The 20,690-nt window shown below is 39.4% G+C and overlaps 1 protein-coding gene across 2 annotated transcripts; it reads right to left on the bottom strand.

Moving 5' to 3' along the window:
• Window positions 1-548: 548 nt before the first annotated feature.
• On the bottom strand, window positions 549-20,292 carry LOC130085924 (protein FAM124A). 2 transcript variants are annotated; one of them, XM_056251935.1, is made up of 5 exons: window positions 19,991-20,292; window positions 19,452-19,490; window positions 17,919-17,950; window positions 5,001-5,764; window positions 549-2,494 (listed from the first exon to the last, which is right to left on the bottom strand). In XM_056251935.1, the coding sequence occupies exons 3-5, from the start codon at window positions 17,932-17,934 to the stop codon at window positions 1,646-1,648; spliced, it is 1,629 nt and encodes a 542-aa protein (XP_056107910.1). In that variant the 5' UTR covers window positions 17,935-17,950; window positions 19,452-19,490; window positions 19,991-20,292; the 3' UTR covers window positions 549-1,645. The 2 variants fall into 2 exon arrangements, with proteins under 2 accessions (XP_056107910.1, XP_056107909.1); XM_056251934.1 differs by lacking the exon at window positions 19,452-19,490 and having other exon boundaries at window positions 19,991-20,291.
• Between the last annotated feature and the right edge of the window lie 398 nt (window positions 20,293-20,690).

The following is a 20,690-nucleotide window of genomic DNA, read 5'->3' on the forward strand; positions in this document are numbered from 1 at the left end:
AGCGATGTGCCAGGTACGCTCACGGAATTAGTTGGGGGAGGGGGTGTTCTGGCACTGACAGAGGGGCAACTCACAAGGACGGAGCCCAGGCATGTCTGTCCTGTATGTGTATATATGTATATGTGCACGAGCATCAACAGGATACATGAATCTACTGAAACATGAATGCCTTGACTGTTGAAAACATCTTTGACCCTACATTGAACCATGTTTTGAAATAATTTTGAGACGGAAATTCAGTTAGGTGACTGGTGTTAATGTTATTGTTTTGTTTTCAGAAAAAATGTACAGAGGGTGGTTGAAATAAAAGAGACACTACGTGAGAAATTAGTCACTTTTTTTTTCATGGCTCAATAACCTAATGCAGAACACCAGTATTTCAGAATCAGATCATAATAGCTTATAATGATTAACAGGCATACACAGTTCCATGAAGTATAAATCTTGTTTCCTGTGTTTGACCAGGTGCACATATTGGCAACATAACATGCAATACATTTAGATAAAGAATTTTAAAACAATTTATAACAAGACCCAGTGACCAATCGTAGTAGAAGTATGAGAAGAACTTCCCACAATTTATTTTTTATTTTTTTTCTCTCCTGGAAACAGCTGCTAAGCCCTATAATAAACATAATAATTATTTGGTTTTATTACATCACATCAATAGCAAGTAATTCACACCATGAACTGAAAAATAATATAATTACTTTATATTTGTAAACGCAAACATTAATGAATTCCTTGATTATTTTCTTGTCTATCCACATAATCATTGATATTTTGCACAGAAGTCATTCTAATAAAATCTCGGTCACTGATATTTAAAACAAAGTATGTACATATAATTTAAAATATGTGATAATGTAAAGCATTACATTCAGGCCAGAAACAAAACAATTTTCCTAAACTCTTATATAACAAATAGTGAAACTCTACAAATTGTAGAGAAATACATATTTTTCTCTAATAAAGTTGTGATGTGGCATAATACAAGTGTCTAGCACCTGTGTAGTTGCCATGTTCAACCACTAGGTGGTAGAGTTATATTCTTTATTGAGTTCTCTGACATCAGCAATTGATCTTTTGTTATTATATAACTATTATGAAACACTACAGAATATCACCGCATACAACAAGTAAAGTCATTCATTATGAATGCACATTGTTAAGCATGGCATGTTGATAATAAAACATATTTGCTACAACAACATCAAAACTTTTAAAAGGGATAGTTCACCCCAAAATTCTGTCATCATTTATTCGTCATCATAAATATCTCTCCACTGGGACAAAAGCTTAAATTTAATCTGTTCATATAAAGTGATTGTATCTTTTCAAAAGATTTGGATTAAACTGTTCAATTCTCTTTTTAATTAAGTTTTAGTCTCCTGGACTTTCAATGAAAGGGACAGAAACCTCTCAGGTTTCATTAAAAATATCTTACTTTGTGTTTCGAAGATGACCCAAAGTATTATGGGTTTGGAACGACATGCGGATGAGTAAATGATGACAGATCTTTTTATTTTTTAGGGTTTTCCACATTTAAATACTCAACTGCTAACAATTATAAAAGACATCAAAATCACCCTCTTTTTACCCAAATGTCTGCATATATCTTAATGAGATGACTGTCCTGCACGTGTCAGATGTAAAATTCTTGCTCATCCTCCGCAGTGCCTTCTTGACTACAGTCATCTATTGTTGCAATACCATTGCCGTTCTGCTGTCCTCTGTCCTGCAGCGCATCTGGCTGTGAGACCCACACATTCTTCAGCTGTGGTTTGTGTACTACACAAGGTGTGGATTTTGCAGAGACACTCTGTGTTCTAAACGGCACAGAAGTCTGTCTTACAGAGAAGGAGGTGTTATTATAGATCAGTTCAGCAAAGTCAAGACCTCCATCTGTTGGAGGAGCTGACTTGGGCCGTGGTGCTGGGGCCTTTAGATGGGGCCTCAGCTGTGGATGGGAATAACCTGAGACCACCGACAGGTCCACAGAGCTGGCGCTGATGGTTTGTCCTGTGTCCACATCTGTCTCTTCAGCTCCCACTAGCGTATCGACATTGACACGGAAAATTGGAGCAGCCATGGAAGAGAAGCAGCGAGGACGGAAGCTTGACGGGGAGGCACACGAGGAGCGGGGCTCATCTGTAGGCAGAGAAAAGAGGGACTGTGTGCGGTGGCCTGTCCATCCAGCCCGAAAGAGTTCCACATCCCTCTGGAGCTTCTCCATGCGGCCCTCCTGATCACACAGAGTAGGTGGAGACGTCCTGGAGGCGTGTGTGACAGGAGACGGAAGGGTCTGGGTCCGCAAACGCGAGGAGTTCCGGTGGTAGCGCCGATTCCGGTAGGAGGCAGGGCCGCGACCGTATGGTGGAGGAGGAGGAGGGGGCGGCTCTGGTGGAGGAAGGGAGGTGACCGGAGGATCTTCAGGAGGAAGGTGATAAAACTTTGCAATGGTATGTTTGCGGTAATACCGTGAACCCTGCACCTGACAAAGTCAAATTGAGAGTGTTATTTGCAATTAGTAGGCACTAAGGTATAGATATACTCAAATATCCCTAAATACAAAATCAGATATTTTAAAATGTAATAATATTACACAATATTAATGTTTTACTGTATTTATGATCAAATAAATACAGCTTTGGAGAGCAAAAGACACTGTAAAATAAAAATAAATAATTTGAAGGATAAATATGGTTTGTGTTGTGTTCTGTTAATAATTTTAAATGTTGATGAGCCTATTCAGTGCATCGCAATATAATAAATCTCAATATTTTTTTACTTTTGTGTTATAAATTGTTGCCACTTGACAATCTATATAAAAATAAAATCTGGGTCCTAAAGCAAAACAAGTTGATTATCAGCTGCTTTAAATCTTTAAAACTTCTAAGTAACGTCATAATAGTTTGGCATTAAATAAAAATAGCTTGGGAAAATGAGCCATGTTCCTGCAACTGCCAAAAAAAACACAATGTGGCTTCGATAAAGTAACTGTACACCTGTGGAGTGAGAGAGAGAAAGAGTAAGAGAGGAAAAGAGGAAAATTTCTCTTTAAGCATTTTTGAGTGTGTGCGCATGAGAGTAACAAAGTTCCACTGTTTTCTGCTTCACACCTCACTGCACATTCCCTCCATCCCTCTACCTCTCCCTCGATCATTTTCCTCTAGGTTTTTTGGTTTTCCATCCATCTTTGAGCCTCTTTGTGCCCCTTTTTCTCACTGTTCCACTCACACATTTCCCACGTTCTCCACATTCATACTTTTCTCTCTTTGTCATTCTATTCAATTACAATTTGTATGTGCTATATCTTCCTCTTGGAATAGTTTATGTTCCTTTTCACTCTGGGGATTCCTCATGGGTTCCTGTAGGGTCAAATTAACATTCACTGAGCACCAAATGTTTTTGGTGAGTAAACAAAATGGTCACTGGCAAAGTAAAGTATCAAAATACATGTGTTTTGAAGTGTAAAAATTACAGTATTTTAATGCATTTACACTACTGTTCAAAAGTTTGGGTTTGGTAAGATTTATTTTGAAAAAGTCTTCTGTAATATTTATTTGCTCAAAATTCAGTAACAGTAAATTTCTATGATTAATTAATTATTGTGATGGCATAGCTGAATTTGCTACTAGTCTATATACTATATAGAGGAGACTGAATTAAGTGGGAGACGTTGTCTATATGTCTGTATATAGACTCAGTTACATTTTTGCTTATTCATTTGAGCGATAATGTGTATTATGTGTGAAATCCTCCCTGTGCCATTTGGCACCAGCAGGGGTTGATTAGTAAAAAAGCTGTAGAGTGAGAGCCAAACCTGCTTTGATCGCAGCTAATCCAGGTCAGGCAAAATTGACCTGTATCTGTTTGTGTGTTAAGCTGTCTTTAGGTTTGTTTAGTACTTTTACATTGAATCCAGTCCACACACAAGAGGCTGGAGGTGTTTGGATCTCAACTAGGATACACATCAGCATTTAAGTTTTGCATATAATTTTTTCCTGTATGCAACTGCAGCATACTAAATTACACTATAATCTGTGCATATTTAAACACTAATGCCCAGTTTGATTGCTTTGTTGATTTCAATTTCAAGCCCCTCTGGTTGGCATTCACATTGTATTATTTTCATCAATGTAAGTACTAGCAGCAGTTGTTTACTGCTGTAGCTACGTAATGACTCAGAAAGAGAAGACAGCAGAGGGAACACACTGCTTCACTTTTTTCATTTTTGGTTTCTACCAAAAACACCCTTAGGACACCACTGCAAGAGATGCAAAGAATATGAGCTGCTCACTAAATCTAAAAAAAAAAAAAAAAAACTGATTCACAACTCTGCATTTTATATGAACTAAAGTTAGGTAGGCAGCTTAGTCTCAGCTCACAAAACTTACCACAACTCTGTTTGCAATGATTCTCATTTCCATGGTAACAGTGACTTATCTGATTCGTGGAGATCAATAGGATTGTGGGTAATGTAGTATACTACTGGGAATTCCTCAACTAAACATGTTTAGTAAAACATAATGATAAAAGGTTTCAAATGGTATACTGTTAGTTGATGTCATGAGCTTTTTTAAATCAACATTTTTAGGTTACAATTTATGAATATTTAAAATGTATAAAGGAAAGTGTTTTTTTATCATTTTAATCACCTTTTTGCATTCACTAGTTCATTTCAACAGTACTGTGGTGTGAAAAAATTATAATACTTTATAAAAGAACAAATATTTAATGTAGTCTCTTGATTAATAAGAGTTTATACAATGCTATGTAAAATATATGGAGTTTAGTATGTCACTGTCGGATTCATAAACTTTCTATCGGAATCTTTATTTTCCATACACTTCTACTCACATAGTTTAGTAATTGAAATGTTTACACAATTCATGGAAAGAAGTCAGTATATGGTATCTGAGATGTCATTTACATGCCGTACAAATTTTTAAGGCTACTTTAAGTTATATTTTCCAATAATACACTCTCCGTCTTACCTGTAGCAATATTTTGTTACCGTCATAATCGTTGGTTTGCCAGCGGACGTCACTGATGGGCGTGCAGGGGCGTGGCAGCAGTGGCACAAGTTCACCGACATCCCTCACTCGAATCTCCATCACAGCATTTTCAGTGGGGGTGGGGCTCTGGCCTCGGGGCACCCGCTTGAATGACAACTGGATTTCTGTCTCAGGGTTGGAGTAGACCACACAGAAGCAGAAATCCTCCTTCTTCTGGGCAAGCCTTCGGCGCAGGAGCAGCCTGTACAGACGCACCTGTTCGGTGTAGGTCTCGTAGCGACAGTAGACCGTAAAACGCACAATCTCTTTGCCATAGTGGACCTGGCGAAGTGCCCATAGCGGTGTGCCTGGTGCCAGTGTAACAAAGTCCTGGCTGGCTGGTGAAAGGGGTAACAGCCCTCGTCCGTTCACACGCTCTGTGTGGTGGTATCGCCACGGTGGGCATCTCAGCTGACAGTGGAGACGTTTAAGACTCTCTTCACCTCCATATTCATCCTGTAGAAATAGGATGACGGCCAAGGATGGCTGGTGTGATGGCGGTTCAGTGACGCGCTGTAGGTGGGCCTTGGGCTTTCGAGAGAGACCACCTGCCCGTTCTGACACCCTGAAGAGGGTAAGTTCCGGGTGGAGCCAGGAGAGGACCTGATCAGCAGCTTGCTGGAGCGTTTTGGCCTGACCGGGGTCAGTGATGATGTGGATAGAAACTAGGAAAGGGTCTTGTAGGTCCCCCATGGACAAATCACCTAACAAAAAGACATAACAAGAGGTGGGTGGATAGAGAGACAGGAAGAGAATGATCCATAAAAATGTTGCTGCACTAATTCAATATAATATAAATTCCAATTAAACAATGTAGCGACAGATCTTTTCTTCTGTATTGTGTATTGTAATTATAGAAAAATGTAGGTTGGGGACTTAGGTTGTTAATTGGATGGAGGCAGATCTGAATGCGAGATTGCAGTGAATTGTAAGAAAGGTGTGGGGTTTAACAGGACCAAATTGGAGAAGTACAAAATACATCAGCAGAAATAAGTCTGTTGTTTCACCGGAAGATAAAGTTAGGATTAAACATATTCATTAAACATTACGAGGTCAAATTACTAATTAAAAAATGAAACATGCATGGATGAATTGTTCACAAAGACCATTAACGTACATTTAGAAAATAGATTGAATTTTCATTTCATGCAATTTAAATTATTTTTATAAAGTAATATATAAATAAAATGTAATAATAATCCAGTTAAGTTATTTTTTAAAATCCTTTTTAACTAAGGACACAATTTATAACACAATCCTTTAAAATGGACTCAAACCATTCTTGCTTTTCATATTTTTTTCATATTTTAATAATACAAATCTAATATGGTTAAATAGACAAAAGGGAAAGTGTGCAGTTTTAAAAGGGACAGAAAATACAGTCTGAAATCACATTAATGTGTAATTCACTACATTTACCCTTTTGCCGACTGTTTAACCCTCTGGGGTTCTTCGGACCAAATGGACCCGCAGAATTTAAATAAAAAAATGTGTAAAATCATAGCTTCATCGGAATGGTCCGAAATTTGGTGACTTTGTTGGTACTTGGTATATGAACACCCAAAAAAATTGGGGACAGGATTTGAATAGTCTAAGTGGTTGTAAAAAAAATGGTCACACTCAGGGTCTTCGGGTCCAAATGGACCCGCCATAGGAAATGAATGGGAAATTGACAAAAATGTGACAATACAGAGTTGTTTTGTGCGTACAATCAACAAATCAGCCACGATCCAGAAAAAAAGCACACAACAGTGAAGGGGTGAATCTATAAAACATCAAGAGTGCAAAACAGACACATCCACACACACACACACACACACACACACACACACACACTTTTATACACAAACACACTAATAAATCCAGATAACATAAATATGTTTTGAATTTTTTAAAATCACAGCTTCATCGGAATGTTACGAAACTAGGTGACTTTTATGGTATTAGGTATGTGAACAAACAAAAAATATTGAGGTCATGATCCAAGCATGCTAAGTGGTCGTCACACTTCTGCTCTTTGGTCAAAAATGACCCCCATAGGAAATGAATGGGAAATTGTCAGAGTTTTTTTTTTTTTGCATACAATCTACAAATCAGCCAGGATGCAGAAAAAAGGACTCAACAGTGAAGGGGTGAATCTCTAAAACATCAAGAGTGCAAAACAGACACACACACATACACACACACACTCACACACACACACAAATGAAAGCTAATTTTGGGAAATGTCTGAAATAAAAGCAATTATTCATCAATGTAAGACATAAAGTGCACAGCAATGAAAGCATGAGTCTGTAAGCCATCAAGGTTGGAAAATAGACAAACTCACACACACAAACAGACATAGGGTAATGTGAAACTGTAACAGAGAAATGTGAAAATATGTGAAAACAAATCAATGAATCAAATAAAGGAGACACTGGAGTAATTTCTAAGGATGAAATTATTTCCTAGTAACAACTAGGCCTATGCAGTACCTGTTTATAAAAACAAGAAGCCAATCACAGCATCTGTTGACACACACACAGAGAGAGAGAGAGAGAGAGAGAGAGAGAGAGAGAGAGAGAGAGAGAGAGAGAGAGAGAGAGAGAGAGAGAGAGAGAGAGAGAGAGAGAGAGAGAGAGAGAGAGAGAGAGAGAGAGAGAGAGAGAGAGAGAGAGAGAGAGAGAGATTAGATCAAAGGATGGAATTCTCCCCTAGTAACCTCCAGGCCTATTGCAGCACCTGTTTAATTTATTGTTTGATAATTATTATACTTTTGCTATTACTACTTATTTTAGTTTTTTTGATCATTATTTGAAGTTACCAGTTACTGTAAATATAGTTTTTATATACTTTTATATGTAAATATACTTTTTTATTTCTTTAATTTACTGTTTGATAATTATTATACTTTTGCTATTACTACTTATTTTAGTTTTTTGATCATTATTTGATGTTACCAGTTACTGTTCATTGATTTTGTTCATTGAATTTTCAGTTACCGTTCACTGATTTTGTTCATTAAATTTTCAGTTACTGTTCATTGAATACTGTTCATTAAATTCAAAATGTTTACTGTGAAAGATTAATAAAAATATGTTAAGACTGAAAGAATTGAATTTTTATTAAGTTAGAATTAAGTTAGAATTAAACATTGGGTAACAAAATGCTTCCATTTGTTCTCTTTCTAATGCAATGTTCAGGTTTGACTGTATTATAAAGTAAAACTGGCAGTTCAAATTACCATTTAAACCAAACAAACAAACAAAAAAAAAGACAAAAAATAGTCTTTGAGAATCTGTTATTATATTTTAAAATCAACAACCTGAAAAAAATTGTCAAAGATGTGCAAAACTCACAAGAATTCTGAACCCTTTCTACAGAGAGCTGTAAATCCACTAGTGGTAAAAATGTGCTATTGCGTGATAAAAATGCTCAGTGTGTCCAGCAGATGGCATCCATCTCATTTCAAAAATTGTTTTCATGAGGCCTAGGCTTGACTCTAAAATGAAAAACAGCTTAAAAAAAAAACAAAAAAAAAAACATATTTATAAAAAAATTATATTATATTCAATGGGAAAAAATGGGTCATAATTATTGCATAAATATTAATTATAAATCATAAAATTTTCTCAAAACACCAAAAAATAAAAGATTTTTTTTTATAAAAAACAAGTAAAAAAAATATGTATGATTTTCTTTTAATAAATATGAATTAAACCCTTCCGGACCATTTGGTCCCGAAGACCCTGAGTGTGACCCTGAAATGAAGGACCCCAGAGGGTTAAAGCAAATTAATGTTGTCATTATGTTTTCTACTGCAAAAATATTTAGGGAAATAAGTATATGGTAAGTCATTTATCCCTTATTTGGGATATATGCTTCCCCAGACTTCCCTCAGTTTGTGCACTGCTACCATGCCTACCACACACTAGTTCTTGCCTTTATTTATATGAGGTGTATTTGTGTGTTACATGTTCTGCTTTGTTCTGGCAAACTTACTTCAACTTTGACTTCTATAAAGGAAAGCACTGCGGGAAATGAAAAAAAAATGGATGGGCTCTCAAGACTGAATGAAATCTTTTCATCCATGTGCTCATGTTCTGTAATCAGGCTGTATAGTGAACAGTACAGCCTCATTAGTTGCATTAGTGGATGGTTAGTAACCCTGGAGAAATGCTTTGGCTCCCTGTAGGACTTCTGAAAAAGGTTTGCCTTTCCACTGAACCTTTGACCAGACCTAGCACACACACTCACAAATATCCTTGAGCACAAAAGTTCATAAAAGACCCAGTTAACAAAGTGATAAAGGCATATGTGACATTGTTTGATTTCTGCAATGACATTTTATGATTGCAGAAATCAAACCTCAATATTCATGAGCAGGAATTAGAGAAAATCTCATAGGAAACAATTGTAATAGTATGCCGTGATGTAAAAACATGATCTCTCAACATTCTAAGAAATGCTGCATAATGTAGCAAACCCTTGTATTGATATATCCATCCGTCTGGCTGCTATAATCTATAGCAGCAAGATATATCTTTGTGTTGTTATTATGAGAACACAGTTATTGTTTATAGCTACTCTAACAAACACAGAATCAAACATTTTTCTCAGTATATATAGCAGAAAGTGGCAGGGCATGGACACCTGCCTCTTTCTTTTCCTCCACTCCCCCCCCCCCCAACTATGTCTCCTGACTCATGGGACTCGTCCCAGTTTGTTTGTTGTTTAAGGTTGGGGGCACCAGAGGCCGAGGGAACGCTATGCTCTTACACACGTACACACAAAAACACACTCACGCAAGTAAACACACTTCTCTAGTTGCACTGCACTCTTGCAGGTGTAACTGACACACATCATTCAATGAAGGATCCTTTCAATTAATCAGTGTAGAAAAACTAAGCAGTAGCCTATATATTCGCTAAGCAAAGGTACTTGCTCAGACTTACAACCATACAATATTTTTTCTACTATATGACCTCTAGATTGAATACACATATGCAGACAGTCTCACGACAGACCTAATGTGATCCAGTTAATAATTTCAATTGCCAAAAGCTTTCAGCTGGAAGAAATTAAATGTGAATGATATGGCACTTTGCCCCGCAGACACACGGTTGATTCTCAGGAAACGGTATCCTTTGACTTATTACTAATGCAATTAAGAAATCACAGATATTGAACTACTTCAAATTGTTTTATAGATTTAACTCAAAGGAAATGTTAAAATAAAAGTAATTTTATTTTTTAAGTGTTGTTTTTTCATTGGTTTATTTGTTCATATTCCAGTTTGCAAGTACCCATTTATCACGTTAATGGCTTATACGGAATTATTATTATTTTTTTTTTTTTTACAAATGTTAAGTTATGCTGTGATATTTACCCCTTTTAAATTAATGTTTTGATCATTCTGACATGTTTTGAACACTATCAGTATATTATAATGGTTACACTATTGGGGGGTTTTTTCTCCAAAAATATCGGCACACATTGAGGTTATTGCAATCTGTAACAACCCTAAATATTTTTCAACGTATGAGGATTAGCAGAAACATCTAGTGAAATGCATCAAGAGAAGCCTAATTGTCACAGAACAGAAGAATGCAGACAGGTAAAATCTGAATAGAGTTTATTGAATAACACATAGGAAGTTAGCAGGTGAATCTCTGGATTACAGATCATGATGGTGATACTGGCATGCGAGTGATAAGTCTTATCTGTTGCAGGTAGAGAAGAGAAGTGGCTGGTGGACTGAAGACTGGCAGACATTTACTACGTTTACATGCAGCCAATTTTCGGGTTATGGTCGGGTTAAGGTCACTATTCGGGTTTCTGAAACATTAGGAATAACCCGTTTACATGCGTGAGCAGAGAGTTTCTCCTGTGGAATTGCAATATCCCGATGTAAACGGCGACGTACGGACAACCCAGAAAGTTGCGACACGCTTTGATGTCGCCGCGACGGCTGTCACGTGGTTCATGTAAGCCCCAATAGTTCCAAAACATACGCGGGCTGTCATGTTCTTCTATGGACAGACGGCAGCGATTGCATTATTAAACGGTAGATATAAAATAAAACACACACCTAAGTACTTTTTAAGCTGTTATTGCATTTTGTTAATGTCAGTTTTGCATTTGGAGAGGCAGGGTGACAACTTAGATAAGTTTTAGGCTATAATTTTGGAGGGAAAAGCTTAGGTGTTCATGTTCGCATAGTATAGCACTAGCTTTAGCGGCTCTAACTTAACTTTTCCATGTCATTCATCTGATGATGGACGTCTCATGATATTTATTTTAGCACAACTGGGCTGTATTAGGCTATTGATTCCCGTGATCTTGCTTATAAATTCCGATTCAGCCATTAGCCTACCTTCGTGATCACGCAAAGAGGTCTGCAGTCCGTTCAGAACTCCAACCAACATAAAATATAAATAATTAGGCTGTGCATGTACAAATGAATGATTTAGGAGGGAAATAGACTGCTCACATAACGTAGAAAGCAACGACTATATACAGCAATGTTCGGTAAATATTCAACCGAAAAATATTCTTCATAAAATTAAACCGGAGAGATATGTTCCTAAATACATATAAGCACATACACTCACCGGCCACTTTATTAGGTACACCTGTCCAACTGCTCGTTAACACTTAATTTCTAAGCAGCCAATCACATGGCGGCAACTACGTGCATTTAGGCATGTAGACATGGTCAAGACAATCTCCTGCAGTTCAAACCGAGCATCAGTATGGGGAAGAAAGGTGATTTGAGTGACTTTGAACGTGGCATGATTGTTGGTGCCAGAAGGGCTGGTCTGAGTATTTCAGAAACTGCTAATCTACTGGGATTTTCACGCACAACCATCTCTAGGGTTTACAGAGAATGGTCCGAAAAAGAAAAAACATCCAGTGAGCGGCAGTTCTGTGGGCGGAAATGCCTTGTTGATGCCAGAGGTCAGAGGAGAATGGCCAGACTGGTTCGAGCTGATAGAAGGGCAACAGTGACTGAAATAACCACTCGTTACAACCGAGGTATGCAGCAAAGCATTTGTGAAGCCACAACACGCACAACCTTGAGGCGGATGGGCTACAACAGCAGAAGACTCCACCGGGTACCACTCATCTCCACTACAAATAGGAAAAAGAGGCTACAATTTGCAAGAGCTCACCAAAATTGAACAGTTGAAGACTGGAAAAATGTTGCCTGGTCTGATGAGTCTCGATTTCTGTTGAGACATTCAGATGTTAGAGTCAGAATTTGGCGTAAACAGAATGAGAACATGGAACCATCATGCCTTGTTACCACTGTGCAGGCTGGTGGTGGTGGTGTAATGGTGTGGGGGATGTTTTCCTGGCACACTTTAGGCCCCTTAGTGCCAATTGGGCATGGTTTAAATGCCACGGCCTACCTGAGCATTGTTTCTGACCATGTCCATCCCTTTATGGCCACCATGTACCCATCCTCTGATGGCTACTTCCACCATGTCACAAAGCTCTAATCATTTCAAATTGGTTTCTTGAACATGACAATGAGTTCACTGTACTAAAATGGCCTCCACAGTCACCAGATCTCAACCCAATAGAGCATCTTTGGGATGTGGTGGAACGGGAGATTCGCATCATGGATGTGCAGCCGACAAATCTGCGGCAACTGTGTGATGCCATCATGTCAATATGGACCAAACTCCCTGAGGAATGCTTCCAGCACCTTGTTGAATCTATGCCACGAAGAATTGAGGCAGTTCTGAAGGCAAAAGGGGGTCCAACCCGTTACTAGCATGGGGTACCTAATAAAGTGGCCGGTGAGTGTATATGCATAACCCTAACCCATTTAAATAAATGAATTGTGTGTGTGTGTGTGTGTGTATGTATAATATTATATATAGGCTATATATATATATATATATATATATATATATATATACATACATATAAAATATTATTAAAAATATTATATTCTACAGACTAGATTCACGAGAGGTCGGCTAATGTGTGTAAAAGTAAAAAAATACAGTAATTTCATTAATTTATCAGCGAGCGTACTTCCGAAGCACTGAAAATGAATGGGGTTCAATGCGTGTTTGGAACTATTGGCTGCTCCACGACACGCGTTACTTCCGCATTCCAAAGTTCCTATGGCGGTCTATGGGAGTGTCGCAACTCTTTCTCTCTTTAGCTGCTTTCCGACCGGAGAGACTTTTGCAGTTCCTAGAACCTAACGTTCCTATAACCCTTTTTTTCGCGTGTTCCGACCGGACTAAGTTGGGGATTTTTTAGTTCCTCAGACCGTAGTTCCTATAACACTTTCAGTACCTAGTCTAGAGCGAGGACTTTTTTAGTTCCCTTTCCCTAGGTCTACGTTGATTGGTTCAACTTATAAGTCACGCCCACTGTCAACACATTTTCTTCACTGTCTGTTGCAATTCGCCTATGTAGGCTATGCTAACTCATAACTTAAGACAAACATAACGCATTCAACCAGCTAATTGCTAATGCTTGCTAAACTTACCCGTCGTTTTGTTTGCCTCCTGCGCTCTGCTCTTCTATCTTCTTCCATCATATTACTTAAGATCATATTACGCTGGAGCCTTCGTCTTCTGTGTTTCTCTGTACAGAACTCAAGATCTTTTTACGCCGCCGTTCGTACTGCGTTATTAAGGTCCCGGCAAGGCAGAACAGGAACATTCCGATAGCCTCCTCCACGCTGGTTTGTTGTTGTATGTGGCGCCGCCGCCGCCGTGCTTGCGTCACTCCCTTACCCCTCCTACCAGTTCCTATGGCCACTTGGCCAGTGCGAACGCAAACAGCAAAACCGAGTTTGGGTACAGTAGTTCTTAGAACTATTTAGAAGTGGACAGTTCCTATAACTAAGTTCCTGTAACTACTTGGTCGGAAAGCGGCTTATGGCTCTGGGACAACCTTAAGACGCACTATGCGTCATTTCCGATTCTTCTTCCTGTATCCAAAGACAACAACAATAGCAGCAACACGCGGATAATGAATAGTTCGGGGCAGATAGCGATCGCCTTTCTTTGCGCTTTGGTGCTGGTACTGACCTCGCTCCAATAGTATGCTGTGCTGCGTCTCGCCATGTTTACTTCCGGTATACTGCACGCGGGTTTTTGTATGCGCTGAGAAGTTCCTCTACTCAAAAGACCAAGATTCCTTGCAAATAGAACATGCGCAGAACACAAATCACTATGGGGATATGCCGATGCGCGTTTACATGACCAAAAATTCGGGTTAGAAAAGGGGTACCCCAGGGATCATATCCCGGTTTTAAAAATCCGGGATATGAGCATATTCGGGTTTTTGCCGGTGTTTACATGGCCGTGCGCGACCGGGTTATTGCTAATATCCCGGTTTTGAACGGGTTATTGGCTACATGTAAACATAGTCAATGACACACAAGAAGACTGAAGACGAAGGGCGGGACAGTTCAATGCACAGGTAAGTAATCCACAGGTAAGTAAGGTAGAGCTTAGAGGTTCAGTGTTGAACTATGAGACCAGATGCTGATGTGTGTGTGGAGCAGGCTTAAATAGATTGGAGCTGATGAAGGTGATTGATGGCAGGTGCGCATGATTGTGAAGTGTGTGCAAGTGTGAGCCAGGAGGGATTATGGGAAATGTAGTGCAAGGTGACTGGTCAGGTGACTGAGGATTGTGACAGTACTCCTTCCTCCCAGAAGGAGTGACCCCACGGCTTGAAGAGGTGAAGACGGAGGCTTAGGAGGGGGGCATGGAGATGGTAAGAGGAGCAGGCGAAGGGATGGTGTTAGCAGGCGGCGGAAGAATGGTGACAGACGGACGACGAGACCCCGGCGGCAATGTTGGTATCCGTCAGAAGGCACAGACACAGAGCCGACACCCCACGGTGGAGTTGAGGGAGAGAGGAGCCAAGGTGGAGGCTGACATCAACTGGGGGACGACCTACAGAGGGGGAGCCGATGGATCCCAGGGCGCAGACGGAGAGCCAATGGAGAAGAGCGACATCTCTGGCACAGGAGTCCAAGGCGATGCCGCGGCGACAATTGTCTGAGGAGGAGCCAGACTGCCCGAGGACTGAGGTGATACCGGTGTGATGGAGGACCGAGGCGTAACCGAAGGGAAGGAGGAGCCTGCTGCAGCCATAGGGGTGGAGGAATGGAGCGTAGCGGAAGATCCGCAAGTCCGTGGCGGAGGTGGTGTGACGACTGATCAAGGGGGAGCCGGTGGGACGAGGCAACCCAGTGGAGTTGAAAGGCCGAGGGTGTCTGGTGGAGTCGAAGGTGGGAGGAGCCAAGGTGGAGCCGACACAGGTTGATGGGCCGAGGCGGAGCGAGATGACCTGAGGCTGGAGGCGGAGCCACTGGATCTATCCGCTCAGGCACTGATAGTGGTTGTAGGACCTGAAGCTCAACGTGAGTGCTTGGCATTACAGGAGATGACAAAGGGCTGACAACCTCCAGCAGAGGCGGGGCTGGAGGACTGGCTGAGCAGGGTGGTGATGGAAGCAGATGAAGGCTAGACATTCTTAAAGCCGCTGACCTCTTATCTTCGGGCACTGGCTAACGCGTCGCGGAGGGTGGTAGCTCTCCATCTGCGAGGGGCTCACATGATTCCTACGTGGTCGATGGTGGTGGAATGGACTCTGGGCACGGCTGTGTTCTGGACCGGGGGTAAACACTCTCCAGACACCGGATGATAGCACCCCTCCAGTTCAGCCCAGAGGTGTCTGGCAGGGTCTTGTCGTCAAAGATTTTTCAGTTAAAAAAAACCTCACGAGCCACATCAGCAAATCCATTTTAAGGTCTGGTCTTCTGTCACGGAACAGAAGAATACAGACACAGGTAAAATCTGAATAGAGTTTATTGAATAACACACAGGAAGTTAGCAGGTGAGTCTCAGGATTGCAGATTGTGATGAGAGTGATAAGTCACAGTTCGATGGACAGTGTTGAACAACGAGACCAGACACTGATGAGCGTGTGGAGCAGGCTTAAATAGAGTGGAGCTGATGGTGATTAATGGCAGGTGTGAATGATTGTGAGGTGTGTGCAGGTGTGAGCCAGGAGGAAGGGGACTGGTCTGGTGACTGAGGATTGTGACATTAATGTTATTAGTTTTTTTTTTTTTTTTTTATATAATTTGTGAATTATTACAAGGCAGTGATACTACCATAATTTACTAAGTTATCTTTTCATATTATTAATAAATTCCAAACTTACTGTAACAGGGTTGAAATACAGCAGCATATTCTCATGTTAGCATATGTCTAAATAAGGGAAAGCTGGTCTGTAAATTTCTGTGTATCTTTCCTGACTATGAGACGCAGCTCTGCGTTCAGCTAGTATCAAGAACTTGAGCTTGATCACTTTAAACCATCTGTAATCTCAGTTGAGTCTATAATGGAATTTAATCTGTTTGGCTGTGTGAGACTTAAGCAACACCATTAAATAAGTTTAGCACCAGCTTAACCATCCCTAATATACACCACAATCTGGTGCCGTTCCTACACTGTAAAAGTGGTGACCTGCAATTGTGGCTATTTCTCTCTTATCTGCCCCTTATATTTAATCTTGTTGGTGTAACATAATGCATTTAGGTTGACTGATTGATGTTAAATAATATTTTTGATTTGAATTAAAGTCAATTAATTTAGATGTAACCACATGAAGCATTTCTCTTTTTTTCAGTGTAGAAAAGTAAATGTACAGAGATATAAAGAGGGAACACAGATTTCAGAGAATATGCATTCGCCTCCAGATTCTGTTTATGCAGTGCATTGAAGTTGTTAGTGATGTGACAAAACAAAGATATAGAGAGGAAAGTGTTGTGCACATGGTTCCAGACAAAATCTGATGAGCTGCAGAAGCGACGAAATGCTGACATGACTGATGATGCACCAGTATGCAGTTATTCATGGCAGCATTTCAAGAAATATATTGTCATACTGTTGAAAAAGAGAGAGAATGCAGAAACAATAAAGGGAAATGTGGTGGAAAAAAGTGAAAAACATTTCCCTTCCATGTGGAGGTGTTTTGATAAAGAAAAAGACAATGGAATATGAATTCAAAATGACTCTAATAACATTATAAATTGCACCCTGTCGTATATATATGAGTGTGTGTGTGTGTGTGTGTGTGTGTGTGAGTGTGTGTGAGAGAGAGAGAGAGAGAGAGAGAGAGAGAGAGAGAGACAGACCCTCTCTTTCTCCCCCTCTCTCCTTATTTCTCAAACAGTCTCATTCTGTTTTCTTCATTTTCTGTCCCTGATTCCCCACTGAACCACTTTTCTTCATTCTTTAGTAAATTATACACAGTCTATTATGCGGTGTCCTTGATGGGCTCTAGGTTTTAGAGTGTGTATGCGTGTGTGAGTAGGTGAGTGTGTCTATATGTGAGTGGGTGAGTGAGAGAGTTCTTCCTGCATTGTCACTGGGAGGAGTGTTTCCTGCTGCCCAGATTAATGGGCTAATATTGGACATTAATCCCTCCATAGGGAAACAGACTGGGCCCAACACAGCCACATGGAAAGGTCAGCCACAGACACACACACAAGCAGGCACTCACACACAAACAAGCGGAGGTGTTAGAGCTGCGAAACACTTGAAGCTGTGATTTCGAGAACAAACTAATCTCACTGTCATGGCAACAATTGTCAAGTGTTTTAACTAACTGAAATCTTCCACTTGTAATTTCTAATGTGCTTTTCAGAAATAGCTGTGCAAATAATAGTCCCTTAAAAACACCCCAGTGAGAACAAGACAACAAGACAATCAGTCAGATATGACTTGAAAATGTGTGTGTATGTGTTTGATTAAGACATGTTTTATTAGAAAGTTAATCTGAATTGCAAGGGGAATGTACCAACAAATGACATGTACTCACTGCTTGCTGATGACATAAGACTGTAGTCAGACCTGAGAAGAGAGTGAATGACAGAAAGGAGAGAGAAACAGAAAGAGACTTTTGTTAGAGACTGCTAGAGTGATTTAGGATCCCAAGGTTTCAAAGGAAGGTCCTACATCTGGACAAACAATCCTGGGTGTCATGGTATATAGTGTGTGTAGTAGATCCTCTAGTGTATACAGTACACACACATATATGCAAAAGTTATGATCAAAGATTGTGTCTTTAGCTGCTTTGTGTCAAAAACCTTCTATGCTCCCAGCTCAACGGTTGCAGAGAAAGGTTAAAAACAAACAAAGAGTGAGACCTGTTTAAAATAGTTCATAGTACAAGCTATTGACCTAGAGTTTTTTTTTTTCATGTACATGCTTTTTCTTTTCTTTTATCGCTCTCTGGTCAATCTTGTTCCTTTCCTATCTCTCTCTTGCTGTCTTTCCTGTTTCTCTGGTAACTGTTTTCAAAATTGATAATAATAAGAAATGTTTCTTGAGCATCATATAAGCATATTAGAATGATAGAATGATGATAGCAAAAGAGACTTCTTTCAAAAACTTTTAAACTGTATTGTACATACCATGGTCTATACTTGGCATTCAACAGCAAATGCACTTTTGTGTTTCTATGTAATATTTAATACAAAGAAAAGTATCATAAAAGCCTCTAAATGTGGCCGATATTGTCATTATAGTGAATCAAATGTGTTTTACATTTGCTAACCCTGAATCAATGAGTGCTGTATACAATGAAAATCTTAATGTAGGTGACAGAGGTGGTGAATTTTCTGTTGATTTTTATTAGTCTCACACTTCAACAATGAACTCTTGAGCATCATTAGAAAGCATTTTTTTTAATTCTCTGATCTACTGCCATTCATGCAGTTTACAGTCAGTTACTGTTTTGGAAACAAACTAAATGAGAATATGAGGCACACAACAATTAGCAATAAAACTCCCACGTAAACCTAATCTGAAAACCACTACGTGGGAGATATTCAATAGGCTATACGGTATTTACAAATGGGAACAAATCCTTCATATTTTTACCGGATCATCGAGAGATACAACGCATTTTTAGGTCAGATAAATTTCTTTCAGACATTTTTGTCCATTTAAAGGATAAGTTTGATCTAGAATAGATCTAGAACTAGATGATCAATCTCAGTGGTAAAAAATAACTTTTTAACTGAAATGTTGTGGTTCTAACTCAATGATGGATAAGCTATCAACATTTGAACTTAAACCCAAGGTTGCTCCTGTGTACTGTAAGTGGCTTTGGATAAATGCATCAGCTAATTGAAGACTGGAAGGCTGTCACTGAAATCATTAGAAAGGTGCTGAGGCCATTTTCTTCTGAACAAATTATTCTAGCATATCTAAAGAAATAATATTCTAAAACAGATTATATACACAGTCACATGTACTCCAGAATGTAGGATTTAATCAATGTGCCAAGACTACAGTCCTACTAAAGCAGTACCTACACCTACAACACAGCCATTATGATGTGACATACCTAAAAACAAACCAGGATGCATCTTTTCATCGTTCACAGCTGAAAGCACAGAATGATGGTACAGATCACACATGACTTTGAAATAATAAAAGAGTTAAATCTCAGGTAGAGAGCTGATGTGAGAGCTATGTGATTAGTATGGATACTTCTGTCACTCTCTTGGGCTAATCAGCCTAGAAGCATGCAACAACAGCTGAACTCATTAGCTTTCCAGCTACTTTTCATCAGTAAATCTCTGCGCCAGAAGGTGTTAATGCCAAACAACAGATGGTTAAATGAGAAATGGGGCAAAAGAGGTAAGTTAGAAACGAAACAAGAAAACTTCAATAAGGCGTCTTGTCAAATATTTTTTTTATTAAATGACTTGCGTGGATAATGAATCAGAATCCTCGTCAAATGACTCACTTTAAATGAATCAGATTCTTTCTTCTAAGCGCATTGATGTTTGTATCACATCGGCGTCTAAGCTAGTGCATTTTGGATATTCGCAGTACGTTATTTAATTATCTTAACAAAATAAGTTCTTTATTATAGCTCACCCTCCGGTCTCCGCTCCTGAATCAGCGCACTCATCTTCCACTGAATTCTTCATCACTGGTGAAAGTGTCAGACAGTAACTTCACATGCCTCCCGTTTTCTCTTCTGCACTTTACGCCCACGTACACGGTCGGCACACAATGACTGCGAATAACTTTTTAAAGCTGGGATGAACAAACGACCCCGGTAAGGGTGACAGGAACAGCTAACAATGACATGCCAGAGTCTGTCTGATCTTGTTCGTTCGTGAAGCTTTTGCGTCACCGTCGTTCATTCAATTCAATAGCGCGTTTACCGCTCCCAGGTGGCACACAGCGAGTATTTCACTGGACCATGAGACAAACATGCGCACTCAGTCTGCGTGAAATGTGGACATAAGATAAATAAATAAAAAACACTTCTTACTTTAAGTATCTATAAAGCTATATATTGCATTACGAACACATTATTAAACTTAAAACATAATCGATATGGATGCTGCATGCATTATGGATTATATGGAAGCGTTGCGACACAATGACAAATCCCCGACAGAAATATTTCGCACTCACATTTGTTTATTTTGCCAAAATGTTCTACATATTAAGAAAATTACTAGGATACTCTTGAGATATAACTTAAAGCTTAATGTAGGCAACAAGATACATTCTTTCTAGAAAAAGCTTATTCTAATAATAATAATAATAATAATTTGTTACAATT

This window comes from Rhinichthys klamathensis, unplaced genomic scaffold (assembly GCF_029890125.1).
Source record: "Rhinichthys klamathensis goyatoka isolate OS25496 unplaced genomic scaffold, OSU_Roscu_1.1 h1tg000090l_1, whole genome shotgun sequence".
NCBI lineage: Eukaryota > Metazoa > Chordata > Actinopteri > Cypriniformes > Leuciscidae > Rhinichthys > Rhinichthys klamathensis.

What these genes read in the sequence shown, in the direction of transcription:
- LOC130085924 (XM_056251934.1), bottom strand. Translation starts at nt 20,043, where the DNA reads ATGAAGAATTCAGTGGAAGATGAGTGCGCTGATTCAGGAGCGGAGACC. An exon ending in TCTTATGTCATCAGCAAGCA is followed by an intron (nt 5,765 to 17,918) that starts GTGAGTACATGT and finishes TCTTTTTGTTAG; the next exon opens with GTGATTTGTCCATGGGGGAC. An exon ending in GTAACAAAATATTGCTACAG is followed by an intron (nt 2,495 to 5,000) that starts GTAAGACGGAGA and finishes TGACTTTGTCAG; the next exon opens with GTGCAGGGTTCACGGTATTA.